Consider the following 13,274-nt stretch of genomic DNA (forward strand, 5'->3'; position numbering starts at 1 on the left):
CTCTCTCTCTCTCTCTCTCTCTATATATATATATATACACACAGTGCATTCAGAAAATATTCAGACTTTTTCCACATTTTGTTACATTATAGCCTTATTCTAAAATTGATTAAATAATTTTTTCCCCTCATCAATCTACACACAATACCCTATAATAAAGCAAAAACAGTATTTTTGAAAATAATTCACATTTATTACAAATAAAAACCAGAAATATCATATTTACATAAGTATTCAGACCCTTTACTCAGGACTTTGTTGAAGCACCTTTGGCAGCGATTACAGCTTTGAGTCTTCTTGGGTATGACGCTACAAGCTTTGCACACCTGTATTTGGGGAGTTTCTCCCATTCTTCTCTGCAGATCCTCTCAAGCTCTGTCAGGTTGGATGTGGAGCGTCGCTGCACAGCTATTTTCAGGTCTCTCCAGAGATGTTCAATCGGGTTCAAGTCCGGGCTCTGGCTGGGCCACTCAAGGACATTCAGAGACTTGTCCCGAAGCTACTCCTGCGTTGTCTTGGCTGTGTGCTTAGGGTCGTTGTCCTGTTGGAAGGTGAACCTTCACCCCAGTCTGAGGTCCTGAGCACTCTGGAGCAGGTTTTCATCAAGGATCTCTCTGTACCTTGCTCTGTTCATCTTTCCCTCAATCCTGACTAGTTTCCCAGTTCCTGCCGCTGAAAAACATCCCCACAGCATGATGCTGCCACCACAATGCTTCACCGTAGGGATGGTGCCAGGTTTCCTCCAGACGTGACGCTTGGCATTCAGGCCAAAGAGTTCAATCTTGGTTTCATCAGACCAGAGAATCTTGTTTCTCATGGTCTTAGAGTCTTTAGGTGCCTTTTGGCAAACTCCAAGCAGGCTGTTATGTGCCTTTTATTGAGTGGCTTCCGTCTGGCCACTCTACCATAAAGGCCTGATTGGTGGAGTGATGCAGAGATGGTTGTCCTTCTTGAAGGTTCTCCCACCTCCACAGAGGAACTCTGGAGCTCTGTCAGAGTGACCATCGGGTCCTGGGTCACCTCCCAGACCAAGGCCTTTCTCCCCCAATTGCTCAGTTTGGCCAGGCAGCCAGCTCTAGGAAGAGTCTTGGTGCTTCCAAACTTCTTCCATTAAAGAATGATGGCGGCCACTGTGTTCTTGGGGACGTTTAATGCTGCAGAAATGTTTTGGTACCCTTCCCCTGGTCTGTGCCTCGACACAATCCTGTCTCGGAGCTCTACGGACAATACCTTCGAGCTCATGGCTTGGTTTTTGCTCTGACATACACTGTCAACTGTGGGACATTATATAGACAGGTGTGTGCCTTTCCAAATCATGTCCAATCAATTGAATTTACCATAGGTGGACTCCAATCAAGTTCGAGTCTCATAGCAAAGAGTCTGAATACTTATGTAAATAAGGTATTTCTGTTTGTTATATTTAAGAAATGTGCAAACATTTATAAAAACCTGTTTTCACTTTGTCATTATGGGGGATTGTGTGTAGATTGAGGATGTTTATTTATTGAATCCCTTTTAGAATAAGGCTGTAACATAACAATATGTGTAAAAAGTAAAGGGGTCTGAATACTTTCCGAATGCACTACAGTACCAGTCAAAAGTTTGGACACACCTACTTTTTCAAGGGTTTTTCTTTATTTATACTATTTTCTACATTGTAGAATAATAGTGAAGACATCAAAACTATTAAATAACACATATGGAATCATGGAGTAACCAAAAAGTGTTAAACAAATCAAAATATATTTTATATTTGAGATTCTTCAAAGTTGCCACCCTTTGCCTTGATGACAGCTTTGCACACTCTTGGCATTCTCTCAACCAGCTTCATGAGGTAGTCACCTGGAATGCATTTCAATTAACAGGTGTGCCTTGTTAAAAGTTAATTTGTGGAATTTCTTTCCTTCTTAATGCGTTTGAGCCAATCAGTTGTGTTGTGACAAGGTAGGGTTGGTATACAGAAGATAGCCCTATTTGGTAAAAGACCAAGTCCATATTATGGCAAGAAAAGGTCAAATAAGCAAAGAGAAACGACAGCCCATCATTACTTTAAGACATGAAGGTCAGTCAATCCGGAAAATGTCAAGAACTTTGAAAGTTTCTTCAAGTGCAGTCGCAAAAACCATCAAGCGCTATGATGAAACTGGCTCTCATGAGGACCACCACAGGAAAGGAAGAACCAGAGTTACCTCTGCTGCAGAGGATACGTTCATTAGAGTTACCACCCTCAGAAATTGCAGCCCAAATAAATGCTTCACAGAGTTCAAGTAACAGACACATCTCAACATCAACTGTTCAGAGGAGACTGTGAATCAGGCCTTCATTTGTGTATTTTATTTTTATTTAACTAGGCAAGTCAGTTAAGAACAAATTCTTATTTACAATGACGGCCTACATTTTACATTTTAGTCATTTAGCAGACGCTCTTATCCAGAGCGACATACAGTTAGCGATTGCATACATTTTCATACTGGCCCCCCGTGGGAAACGAACCCACAACCCTAGCGTTGCAAGCGCCATGCTCTACCAACTGAGCTACATGGTCGAATTGCTGCAAAGAAATCTCTACTAAAGGACACCAATAAGAAGAAGAGACTTGCTTGGGCCAAGAAACACGAGCAATGGACATTAGACCGGTGAAAATCTGTCCTTTGGTCTGATGAGTCCAAATTTGAGATTTTTGGTTCCAACCGCCGTGTCTTTGTGAGACACAAAGTAGGTGAACGGATGATCTCTGCATGTGTGGTTCCCACCGTGAAGCATGGAGGAGGTGTGATGGTGTGGGGGTGCTTTTCTGGTGACACTGTCAGTGATTTATTTAATAATATAATATGCCATTTAGCAGACGCTTTTATCCAAAGCGACTTACAGTCATGCGTGCATACATTTTTGTGTATGGGTGGTCCCGGGGATCGAACCCACTACCTTGGCGTTACAAGCGCCGTGCTCTACCAGTTGAGCTACAGAGGACCACCATATTTAGAATTCAAGGCACACTTAACCAGCATGGCTACCACAGCATTCTGCAGCGATACGCCATCCCATCTGGTTTGCGCTTAGTGGGACTATCATTTGTTTTTCAACAGGATAATGCCCCAACACACTGTGTAAGGGCTATTTGACCAAGAAGGAGAGTGAAGGAGTGCTGCATCAGATGACCTGGCCTCCACAATCACCCGACCTCAACCTAATTGAGATGGTTTGGGATGAGTTGGACCGTAGAATGAAGGAAAAGCACCCAACAAGTGCTCAGCATATCCTTCAAGACTGTTGGAAAAGCATTCCAGGTGAAGCTGGTTGAGAGAATGCCAAGAGTGTGCAAAGCTGTCATCAAGGCAAAGGGTGGCTAAGTTGAAGAATCTCAAATATAAAATATATTTTGATTTGTTTAACACTTTTTTGCTTACTATATGACTCCATATGTGTTATTTCATAGTTTTGATGTCTTCACTATTATTCTACAATGTAGAAAATTGTTTAAAAAAATAAAGAAAAACCCTTGAATTAGTAGGTGTGTCCAAACTTTTGACTGGTACTGTATATATATATATATATATATATATATATATATATATATAACTTAGGAGGCTGTCCGGTACCACTGCATCTAATGCCCAGGTTTACCCCTCGATGGTTCTGGGACATATTTTTTTGTTTTGAGTCCTTTCATTTCCATTTGCACAGAAACCATACCTCTTTGAAAGGGACGGAGCAGTTGACCGTATGCCTTTATGGCCGTGACGTAGACAGCTGTGCCTTGGGTGCTCAAGCTCTGTGCTGTTATAGCTGGACTGAGCCATGGAGCGGGGAACCAATCTGACAAGGGTTTAGGAGGAGGACGACCATCATCCTGGGTGGAACTACTATTTCCTCCCATTTTGTTGAACCTGCTCCCCCGGACATAAAAAAGGCTTCAGAGTCACTATTTACTATTGAATTACATGTTTTAGAGATGGGAGCAGAGTAATCCTACAGATGTCATCGATGATAAACTGTACTTGACCTCAAAATGAAAGTTGTTACACATTTTGCCCATACTGAGAAATAGCCTTTGACAGCACTGAAGTACAAAGACTGAGGGTACTGCCGTGCAACAGATTGAGTTGGTGATCATTGCAGACTTCTGCGAGAACGTAACATGTCTTGCCTTGTTTTTTGTAAATACTTTGGTCAATATTTTCCTTCTCAATTTATACACATTCATACACACACAAATATGCATGTACATACACACTTGTAATAAACTTGATATTTGTGCACGTATGTATTCACACTTTTTCATAAAGGACTTTTTGCACAAAACATCAAGATGAAAATAAATAAGTAACCCAGAAATAAAACATGAGTACCTGTTTCATAATTATCCTGAAATAAAAAATGATTGAAAAAAAAAGGAGCCTTATGTACAGCATTTGTCTTATTTTGACACAGGCTAAAGGCGTTGTTTTAAATAAACAGACTTTGCAACTTTCAAGTAGCCTGAGAGAGAGGCTAGAAATGAGAAAAACACTTGTCCTTCCAAAACATGGCTGCCACACAAGAACACTTTCCTTCTCAAGTCCTGGAGTCTCATAGTCTTTTCTCTTTTCTCGGGTTTCAAGTGATGGCGTCGCTAGTTGTTAGCCGCTAGCTCACGTTGTGAGTCCTCCCTCAGTAGTGCTGCCGTGTCCTTGCAGTGGGAATGGTCCCGGCTAGCGCTGCCTCGGCTGCTAACTATTGGGCGGTCCATCATTCAGGAAGTAGGTTGTCATTTCCCCTTTACCCTTGACCTTAACGACCCCACGACACTCCAGAACGTATCCTATATCTGAAAGCACCTGGTGGAGGTCCGTGGTCACCTGAGGAGTGTGGAAAAATGAATAACAGAAATAGGAAGTTATTGGCTAAAATGCCAGGTGAGAATTTTTTTTGCACTATGCCCATGTGACCTACTTGTTGTGTGTATGTACTGACATGTATGTGTAACTGATAGATGCACACAAACGCACACTACATGTAAATGTTTTTAAATGTATGTAAATTGTAAAGTATTTTGTCTGTAATGTCTTTTCCGTTATGTGTCGGACCCCAGTAAGACTAGCTGTCGCCAAAAAAAAAGAATAACAAAAAAACATTAGGAACTGAGTATGAGCTACTGAGTGTTAACTGATTGACATCCTCCATACCTGAATGCGGTCGGGGACTCCTGTGCTGTCCATGCGACTGGCCACGTTGACCGTGTTCCCCCAGATATCGTACTGTGGCTTCCGTGCTCCAATCACCCCTGCCACCACTGGCCCAATGTTCAGACCTGGGAAAAGAGAGCCGGTTATAAACATAGCGGTTATTTGTACCAAACTCATGCATCCAACTATATTCTACTCCATTTACTATCGACCAACTCTCTCTTTGATCTGCCACACTGGTTTCTGTTCCACTCAATCCTGTCTGTTTCAGAGCTTCATGTGAAGTTCATGTGAAGTTCAACCTCAGCTAGCTTGTTTAAAGTTTTGTTTCGCTTTTTCAGACCTGTTTCCCCTCACCTATCTTCATCTGGAAGTTGTTGAAGGAATGCTCGTTGATGTACTTCATCTGCTCCCTCAGTCTCATGGCGTAGTCGGCCAGAGCCGTGATGTGGGAGCGACCCTTACGGTCGTAGGTGGAGTCATTGAGACCCGAGGCAGCCATGTAGGTGCTGCCGATGGTCTTGATCTTCTCCAGCTGACGGAACTTCTCCTCACTGATGATCTTAGAGCAGGAGAACACACACAGGCTCAGGTTTGAGACAGACCAAAAAAGTATCCCGTTTTCAATGCATGAGGCCAAAGATGATAGTACTGAAAATTCACCAAAGGGCAAAAGACACTGAATTGACAATGGTATCCAAAATCCCATTGCCTACCCTCTCCTATCCTCTCCTCTGCTCTCCCTCTTTACCTCGTCAAAGTCTGCGATGATCTCGTTGAGCAGCCTGAGACACTCCACTCCCTCGTTGTTGGCCTCCAGCTCCACATAGAACTCAGAGAAGTTGGAGATGGAGGCGAACATGACGGCGACACACTCACAGGACTGGTAGTAGAGCTCGTCGTTCCTGCGCTCGCGCGCCAGGAAGTGAGCGGCCACGTCCTTGGGCAGGATGTTGTGGAGGAGGCGGCGGTTGTACGCCTGCAGCTCCTCCATCTCCTCCTTCTCCTCTGTGGCCTGGAAGGAGGACGTGAGGGAGCAATGTTAAGATAGGTGGGGGACATTTTACACTATACTATTGTTCTGCTGTAGTCAAGGAAGAGGAGTGCTCCCCTGTAGGCTCATGGTACCTGTAGTTTCCAGAGGAAGTCGAGGCGTGATGTGGACTCCACCTGCTGGGCATGGAGGTAGAGCGCCAGCACAAACACAGTGAGAATAACAGGAGTCATGACCCTCAGGGAAACTTTGGTCACACTGAATGGGCTGCAGAGAGACAGAAGAGGAGGTCAGAGAGAAATGGCTAGAAAGAAATCAAGAAAGATAGAAACCAAACTGCAGAGAGATGGAGTGAGTCAAAGAAAGAGAAACTGGGTCACACCCCTACACAGATTTCAAACAATGCTTTGAATCCAAACGTACCACTCGTCTGTAGTTTCATTGAAACTGGACCATTGAATAGTTTCATTGAAATCACTGGAGGAGAAAAATAAGAAAAGGGTTTAGTCAAATCCACTATCAAAAGAAAACATGTATGACCACGTTGTGCCCTCCTGAACACAGTCCCAGTACTCACATGGCATTGGAGGTGACGAAGAGGTCAGCGTTGTCGAACAGCGCCACCTGTGGCCACTCCACCAGCAGCAGGAAGGTAAACTGGATGAGCAGCATGAGGGCCAGCTTCCCTATACTGCTGATCTGGAGGAACACTGAACAAGCCAGCAGGGTCAGCAGCACACTGTAGCTGAAATACTGAGGGACAGAAAGACGGAGAGAATTGATCAACTATTAGTCTTCATTGATTGATTGATGATCAGATTGATCTGTTATTATGAAGAACATAAAAGGTATTTTCTGGTCCATATAAAGACGTAAAAAACATAGTTTTTCAGTCAGCATACCTGACATCTGTGACACACCCACTCACCTCTGGGAAGGGGCATGAGGGGCCCTGGCTAGGACAGATCTCTAGACCCCCGTCTACAGACACAGACAGGTTGCGGATGAGACATGGCGTCACCATGGCAACAGAGGTGTTCAGCTCCCGGGAGATACAGTCCACCAAGCTCTCTGTGTCACAGGCAAACTACAACAGAGGAGACACACACAAACATGTTAATTTGTGTGTGTGTGTGTGTGTGTGTGTGTGGGTGGGGGGGGGGGGGGTTAATCTGTTCAGTCTCACCATGTTGACAAAGGCAGAGATGAAGACGAGGATGATGGTGAACACCCCCATCAGAGTGCTGTTGGTACGAGACTGGACTATCTTCTTTGACACTGTCTGCATCGCAGCTGGAAACAGCTACAAAAGAGGAGGAATAAGGAAAGAAAGTTTAGTGTCGTTGGTGTGTACAATAGGCGATGTGTGTGTTGTGGAGGATCCTACCTTAACGCAGGAATATATGGCACAGATGAAGAGGATGTTGGTGAGGATGATGAAGATACTGATGTAGATCCCCAGCATGACCGGGGTGCTGCAGGAGAAGACACACAGACAGGAGGACTTAGAAACATGTACGTGTGTGAGTGTGTGTGTGTGTGTGTGTGTGTGTGTGTGTGTATGTGTCACTCACTGTGGAAATATGACAATCTGGATGAAGGCGATGAAACAGAAGACCAGGAGAGTACAAGCCACGTAACCTCCAAAGCGATCGTCCACCTTCTTCGAATACTACCAGAGAGAAAGATCAAAACTCATTAAAAACGGACTAAACAAATCTTAGGAAAGCATCAGCAGACTTTGACTGTGGATAGGAACGACATAATACTCCAGGGATTAACTAAATAAAGCCCAGAGTTTTCTGGGAGATGTAGGCAGACATACCTTTTTCTCCAGGCTGGAGGTCTGGAAGGTGAGCAGGAACTTCTTGACGTGGTCCTTCCTCAGCTGGTCGATGCTGCGGGCGTCAATGGCTCTCCCCAGAAACTCATCCACCTCATCCTCAGGGTTCATTGCCTCCTGTGCACCACGGCTGGAAAGGGGGAGAGTAGCAAGGGAGGAGGAGAGGCGGGAGAGAGAGAGTGAGGGAGAGAAGAGAAGAGATAGGTAAAATGGTAAGACCTTTAGAGTATGTGAATGTGTATCTTGGCGCGTGAGCCTGTCTACCTGGGTGTCTATTTAGGTGGTGTGCATTTGTGTGTATCCCAGAAATCCTCAGAGCAATAACCACTCACTTGTCTTTGCTGGACGACTCATCAATCCCCTGAGAAAGAGAAAGAAAAGGAGGATTAACCAACATACAAAAACCCAGAGGAGAGATGTAAAAGAAAGGGATTAGGCAGTAGATACAACTCTGGATGGGAGAGATGCAGCTGGCCCTCAGGAGACAGGAGAGGAGAAACAGCAGAGACAATTGGTAGACACAGAGTAACATAATGGAGAGACTAGTGGGACACAGAGTAACATAATGGAGAGACTAGTGGGACACAGAGTAACATAATGGAGAGACTAGTGGGACACAGAGTAACATAATGGAGAGACTAGTGGGACACAGAGTAACATAATGGAGAGACTAGTGGGACACAGAGTAACATAATGGAGAGACTAGTGGGACACAGAGTAACATAATGGAGAGACTAGTGGGACACAGAGTAACATAATGGAGAGACTAGTGAGTGGGACACACAGAGCACTCTGAGGAGAGCTGACATTTATGGGTGAGACTATTGGGAGACTAGAAGTAGAAGCAGGAGAGACACAGATGAGCCAAGAGAGAGAGAGAGGTCTCATCTCACCATCTGTCTGAAGACTTTGGAGTCCTTGGACCTGGAGAACCTTGTGTCGGGTACCCAGCGAGGCATCAGGCCCTCGTTGGAGTTGGACCGCGTCCTCTGCATCTTGGCCATCATGGCCTTCTCGTCTTTCTACACAGAGGAAAGCACAGACAGAGACAGAGGTTAGACACACTGATCCGCTGAAACCCTGGTGTGGATTAAAGGGGTGCTAACATGGACAACCCAACACATAGAATATAAAGGTTATTCCTGCCCACTTTTTAAGGCATCCCCAAGAGTTTCTAACCCTGGTGCAAATGTAAAGCTGATTGGAATGGGCGAGAAACATTACTGCTCTCTAGTATCCTGTATAATGGTTGTGGCTAAATGGAGTACAGCTACGGAACAAAAGTTGCATGTTCAAGTTGCGTCGGGGACAACTGTAACATTCTAGCTAACCCTAACCCTTTTCCTAACCTTAACCTAATTCTTCTAACCAGCTATGTTATTCTCCTAACCTGCTGCGCTAGTTGTCCTAACCTGCTACATAGTCACTTCTGGCCGTACCGGTACTCCATCTAGCCATATACTGTAATAAACCTGTATGTGTGGTGGTTGGCAGGTAGTTGGTAGAGCATGGCGCTTGCAACGCCAGGGTTGTGGGTTCGATTCCCACGGGGGATCAGTACGAAAATATATGCACTCACTACTGTAAGTCGCTCTGGGTAATTACTAAAATGTAAATGTGGGAAATAGTTTTGTCGCTGACCCTTTTCTGGCTGCAACCCAACACCAGGAAGGTCTCGATGCTGTTCTCTTTCAGGTAGGCGTTCCTCTCCCCTCCTCTACCCGGCTCCACCTCATAATCCCCATTCAGATACTGCAGAGTTGCCTTGGTGATGTGGATCCTCCTGGAAAAGGGACACTAGGTCAGTCTGTGTGTGTGTGTGTGTGTGTGTGTGTGTGTGTGTGCACGTGTGTGTTTCCCTCACCCTGCCTTGCCCCCAGCCTCCATGTGGTTGGCTAGTGTGACATCATTGGACCACACATCAAACTGCCACTTCCTGAGTCCCAGCACCCCACAGTGCACACGGCCACTGTGGATGCCCACACGCATGTTCACGTTGACCCCCGTCACCTCTCGCACCAGCCTGCACACACACACACACATAGAAGATGTATGTTACATTTCTTTCCAAAAAACGCATGATATCCCCACAGGCAGAGGCAATGCATTTATTCTATTTTTTTTAATGATTTTTCATGTCTAGGAAATATGCCATCTCCCCACACACAGACGTTCCCCATACTCACGAGATGGCCTCTATCATGTCGACGCCCATCTCCACACAGCAGTGGGCGTGGTCAGCGCGGGGCTCAGGCAGCCCAGACACACAGTAGTAACAGTCGCCCAGGATCTTGATACGCAGACAGTGGTTCTCCTACAGACAGAGACACAGCCGTTATGACAGTTAGAAAGAGATAGATAACACAGGATACTGAATGGAGAAAAATGAATAAAATGGGGAGAAGGTGAAAAGAGAGAGGTGAAGAGAAATGCTTATTTACCGATGCTAGTTTGTCGAAGCGGGCGAAAAGCTCATTGAGTGTCATTACCAACTCCTGAGCCGTACACTGAGACGCCAAGCTGGTGAAGCCCTCAATGTCCGCAAACAGAATACTGAGGAAAAAGAGAGAGATAGGCTTGATTATTGATTGATTGATCAGATGACCCTTTATCCGCCTTCTCACTGTGTGTACGTGTGTGTGTGTGTGTGTGTGTGTATTTGAGACTGTGTATACTCAGCGCTTTAATTGAATCTGGGCTGGAGCTCCTTATCTTTGGGGATTATCTTATCTTGGCTGCTGGTAATTAAGTATTCCCTTACTATTCTTAATTAGCCTGCTCTCTGTCAAACCCTAAGTGAGTGTGTGTATGTGTGTGTGTGTGTGTGTGTGTGTGTGTGTGTGTGTGTATGAGAATGTTGATCTGCAAGTAACACTTTTAGTTTTTTAACTAATTACTCAGAGATCAATATAGCTAGAAATACCATATTTTATGACAAACAACTTATATAAGTCCTCTACCATTAGCAACTATAATTTAATTTATATGGTAAATTAGTTTAAATTAAATAGACCGAGAACAGAACTACCGCAATTCAATTGATTAAGGCATAATTCTAATGATGTCATATATCATTTTCAAACATTCAGTCACTTGTTGATATTTTGCTAACATTATAAAAGCATAATGAACTAGAGGAGACAATGGCCTGTGCTTAAACATTTATTTTATTTTATTCCAGGTCATCAGTTAACATTGTGCTCCTTTCGTCCCACCCGTCTCTCCTGTAACTTCTCCCAAGGCTAACACCAAGACTACACTCCTAGAAAAAAGGTGCTATCTAGAACCTGAAAAGGGTTCATTGGCTGTCCCCATAGGAGAACCCTTTGAAGAACCCTTTTTGGTTCTAGGTAGAACATTTTTGGGTTCCATGTAGAACCCTTTCCACAGAGGGTTCTACCCGGAACCAAAAATAGTTATCCTATGGGGACAGCCGAAGAACCCCTTTGGAACCCTTTTTTTCTAAGAGTGTAGCTAGCATGATACTTGAAGCCTATGCTGTCATTTAGTCACTAGATGGGTTAAGAAAATGACATATTTTTGGAACCTTAAACAGCTAAATACAACTCTACAATGCTCAAAACCACTTTTTGTTGATAACATGGTCGGACTGGGCTGCTTTTTTTGTTGCAGGGAGCTCGTCCTCCACATTAGGAACGTGCTGACTTCCCTACGTCATTCTAGCTTCTGTGTTATCTTAGAAAATGGGTCTGTTACTTTCGCCTGTGTTACTTTCATCCCAGCTCTCCCCTACTGTTGAATATGTGGCACAGGAATGCTAATAGTAGTTTGCTTAGAGCAGTTAAATGAGGTCATGTGATAAAACACATGAACATTGTGTTGGACGTTAGAAGTCATAGCGCTTGTCAGTTTGGTTGGTTCAAGTAATGCTGTGGTAACAGATGTGTTGTTGTCAGGGCTACCGAGGTTACCAGGACGATAGTGTCTATGCTGACCTGACGTTGTCATGTTTCTGGATGTAGATCTTATGGAACATCATGTCTTCCTTTTTAGCGTTGATGTCAGCCTTCATCTCCATGGCAACATGCCTTGGCAACACAGACAGCAACAGGCGTTCCTGAAGTGATGGGAGAGATAAAAACAAGGCTTGGTTAGCAGCTGCATGTAATACTTATGTCCTTCAAAATTCCTGCTTTCTGTCAGTCAATGGAGGTGTTTACACACTGTGTGTGTGTGTGTGTGTGTGGTGTACCTGCTGCTGGTTCTCTCTCTGCAGGTGCAGTCTGGCCTGAATGTATCCTCTGGTCTCCTGGAAGGCCTGTCTCTGAGACACCTCGGCAGGGTAGTGGGTACAGATCCCAATGATGTTAGTGCACAGGAAGATCAGCACATTGGCACTCAGCTAGAAGAGAGGGGGATAAAGTAAAGAGAGAGGGGACAGTTTTTCTGTAGCCCTTTACACTCGTACCCGTATACAGGTTGAAAATGGTAGATTTGGGCACTGATAAGTTCCTAGATTGGAACGCAGTGGCTGTACAGTAACATGCTATACATGATGTCAGAGATCAGGGTCTCTGCTTCTCAGCGCTGTATCGGTTTTGACTGACAGCCATTCTAAACTTGAGCTGTAAATTAAGAGGACTCAACGTATTTTGAAAGATGAGACCTTGAGGATTAAGCCAAACACCCGTGAGTCCAAATGTGCACTTCACATTTCCATATCATAAAACTTGGGGATGCAGGGCTGTGTTCCAAAAAAACAACTACAAGTGTGCTTGCTCTAGTTCCTCAACGACACAGCTAGGAGAGCTCCTAAAAGTTGAAGACTCTTCTTTGAGTCATAAAAGCGCATTGAAATTACTTAAGAACTGTGCACACTTTGGAGAGTTGTGCGGCCACTTAGAGACACCAGTTTGACCTCTCACTCAAACCTTTGTCATTTTTTTGTCTTATGTTGCACCTACCCCAACTTTTCCAAGACTATTCTTATCATGTTACAGAGTATTTTCAGATGTAGTTATCAACAAATACTGCGAAAAGTACAGTAAATGTAAAATGCACATAAAATCAACAATGTAATGTTTGGATTCAGTCTTGTGAACTGTTGTGTCCTCACTTTAGTCTAATAATTTTCAGATAATCTCCAAACTGTTCCCTTTTAATTGCTACCATGGTTATGCATATGCTTTCCATAATTCTTCTGTAAGAAACATTTCAATGTAGCCCTATCCATATAGGCCAATTCCCACGAGTGTAAAGGGTTAAAGGCCCAGTGCTGTCAAAAATGTGATTTCTCTGTGTTTTATGAGAA

At 44.2% G+C, this 13,274-nt stretch overlaps 1 protein-coding gene across 3 annotated transcripts in view; it reads right to left on the reverse strand.

The window, feature by feature from the left end:
- Nucleotides 1-3,925: 3,925 nt before the first annotated feature.
- LOC121538102 (adenylate cyclase type 6-like) overlaps nucleotides 3,926-13,274 on the reverse strand; it is a 47,024-nt gene continuing 37,675 nt past the window's right edge. For all 3 annotated transcript variants that reach the window (XM_045207194.1, XM_045207196.1, XM_045207197.1), the window contains 20 exons: nucleotides 12,216-12,365; nucleotides 11,959-12,080; nucleotides 10,444-10,555; nucleotides 10,189-10,316; nucleotides 9,867-10,025; nucleotides 9,644-9,785; nucleotides 8,896-9,024; nucleotides 8,335-8,363; nucleotides 7,985-8,132; nucleotides 7,734-7,831; nucleotides 7,547-7,634; nucleotides 7,346-7,462; nucleotides 7,088-7,246; nucleotides 6,737-6,912; nucleotides 6,583-6,636; nucleotides 6,294-6,426; nucleotides 5,917-6,180; nucleotides 5,523-5,727; nucleotides 5,166-5,290; nucleotides 3,926-4,838 (listed from right to left, as the gene is read on the reverse strand). In XM_045207194.1, the coding sequence (XP_045063129.1) occupies nucleotides 4,710-4,838; nucleotides 5,166-5,290; nucleotides 5,523-5,727; nucleotides 5,917-6,180; nucleotides 6,294-6,426; nucleotides 6,583-6,636; nucleotides 6,737-6,912; nucleotides 7,088-7,246; nucleotides 7,346-7,462; nucleotides 7,547-7,634; nucleotides 7,734-7,831; nucleotides 7,985-8,132; nucleotides 8,335-8,363; nucleotides 8,896-9,024; nucleotides 9,644-9,785; nucleotides 9,867-10,025; nucleotides 10,189-10,316; nucleotides 10,444-10,555; nucleotides 11,959-12,080; nucleotides 12,216-12,365 (2,667 nt within the window). In that variant the 3' untranslated portion in view covers nucleotides 3,926-4,709. The remainder of the gene's footprint in view (nucleotides 4,839-5,165; nucleotides 5,291-5,522; nucleotides 5,728-5,916; nucleotides 6,181-6,293; nucleotides 6,427-6,582; nucleotides 6,637-6,736; nucleotides 6,913-7,087; nucleotides 7,247-7,345; nucleotides 7,463-7,546; nucleotides 7,635-7,733; nucleotides 7,832-7,984; nucleotides 8,133-8,334; nucleotides 8,364-8,895; nucleotides 9,025-9,643; nucleotides 9,786-9,866; nucleotides 10,026-10,188; nucleotides 10,317-10,443; nucleotides 10,556-11,958; nucleotides 12,081-12,215; nucleotides 12,366-13,274) is intronic.

This window comes from Coregonus clupeaformis, chromosome 24 (assembly GCF_020615455.1).
Source record: "Coregonus clupeaformis isolate EN_2021a chromosome 24, ASM2061545v1, whole genome shotgun sequence".
Lineage (NCBI taxonomy): Eukaryota > Metazoa > Chordata > Actinopteri > Salmoniformes > Salmonidae > Coregonus > Coregonus clupeaformis.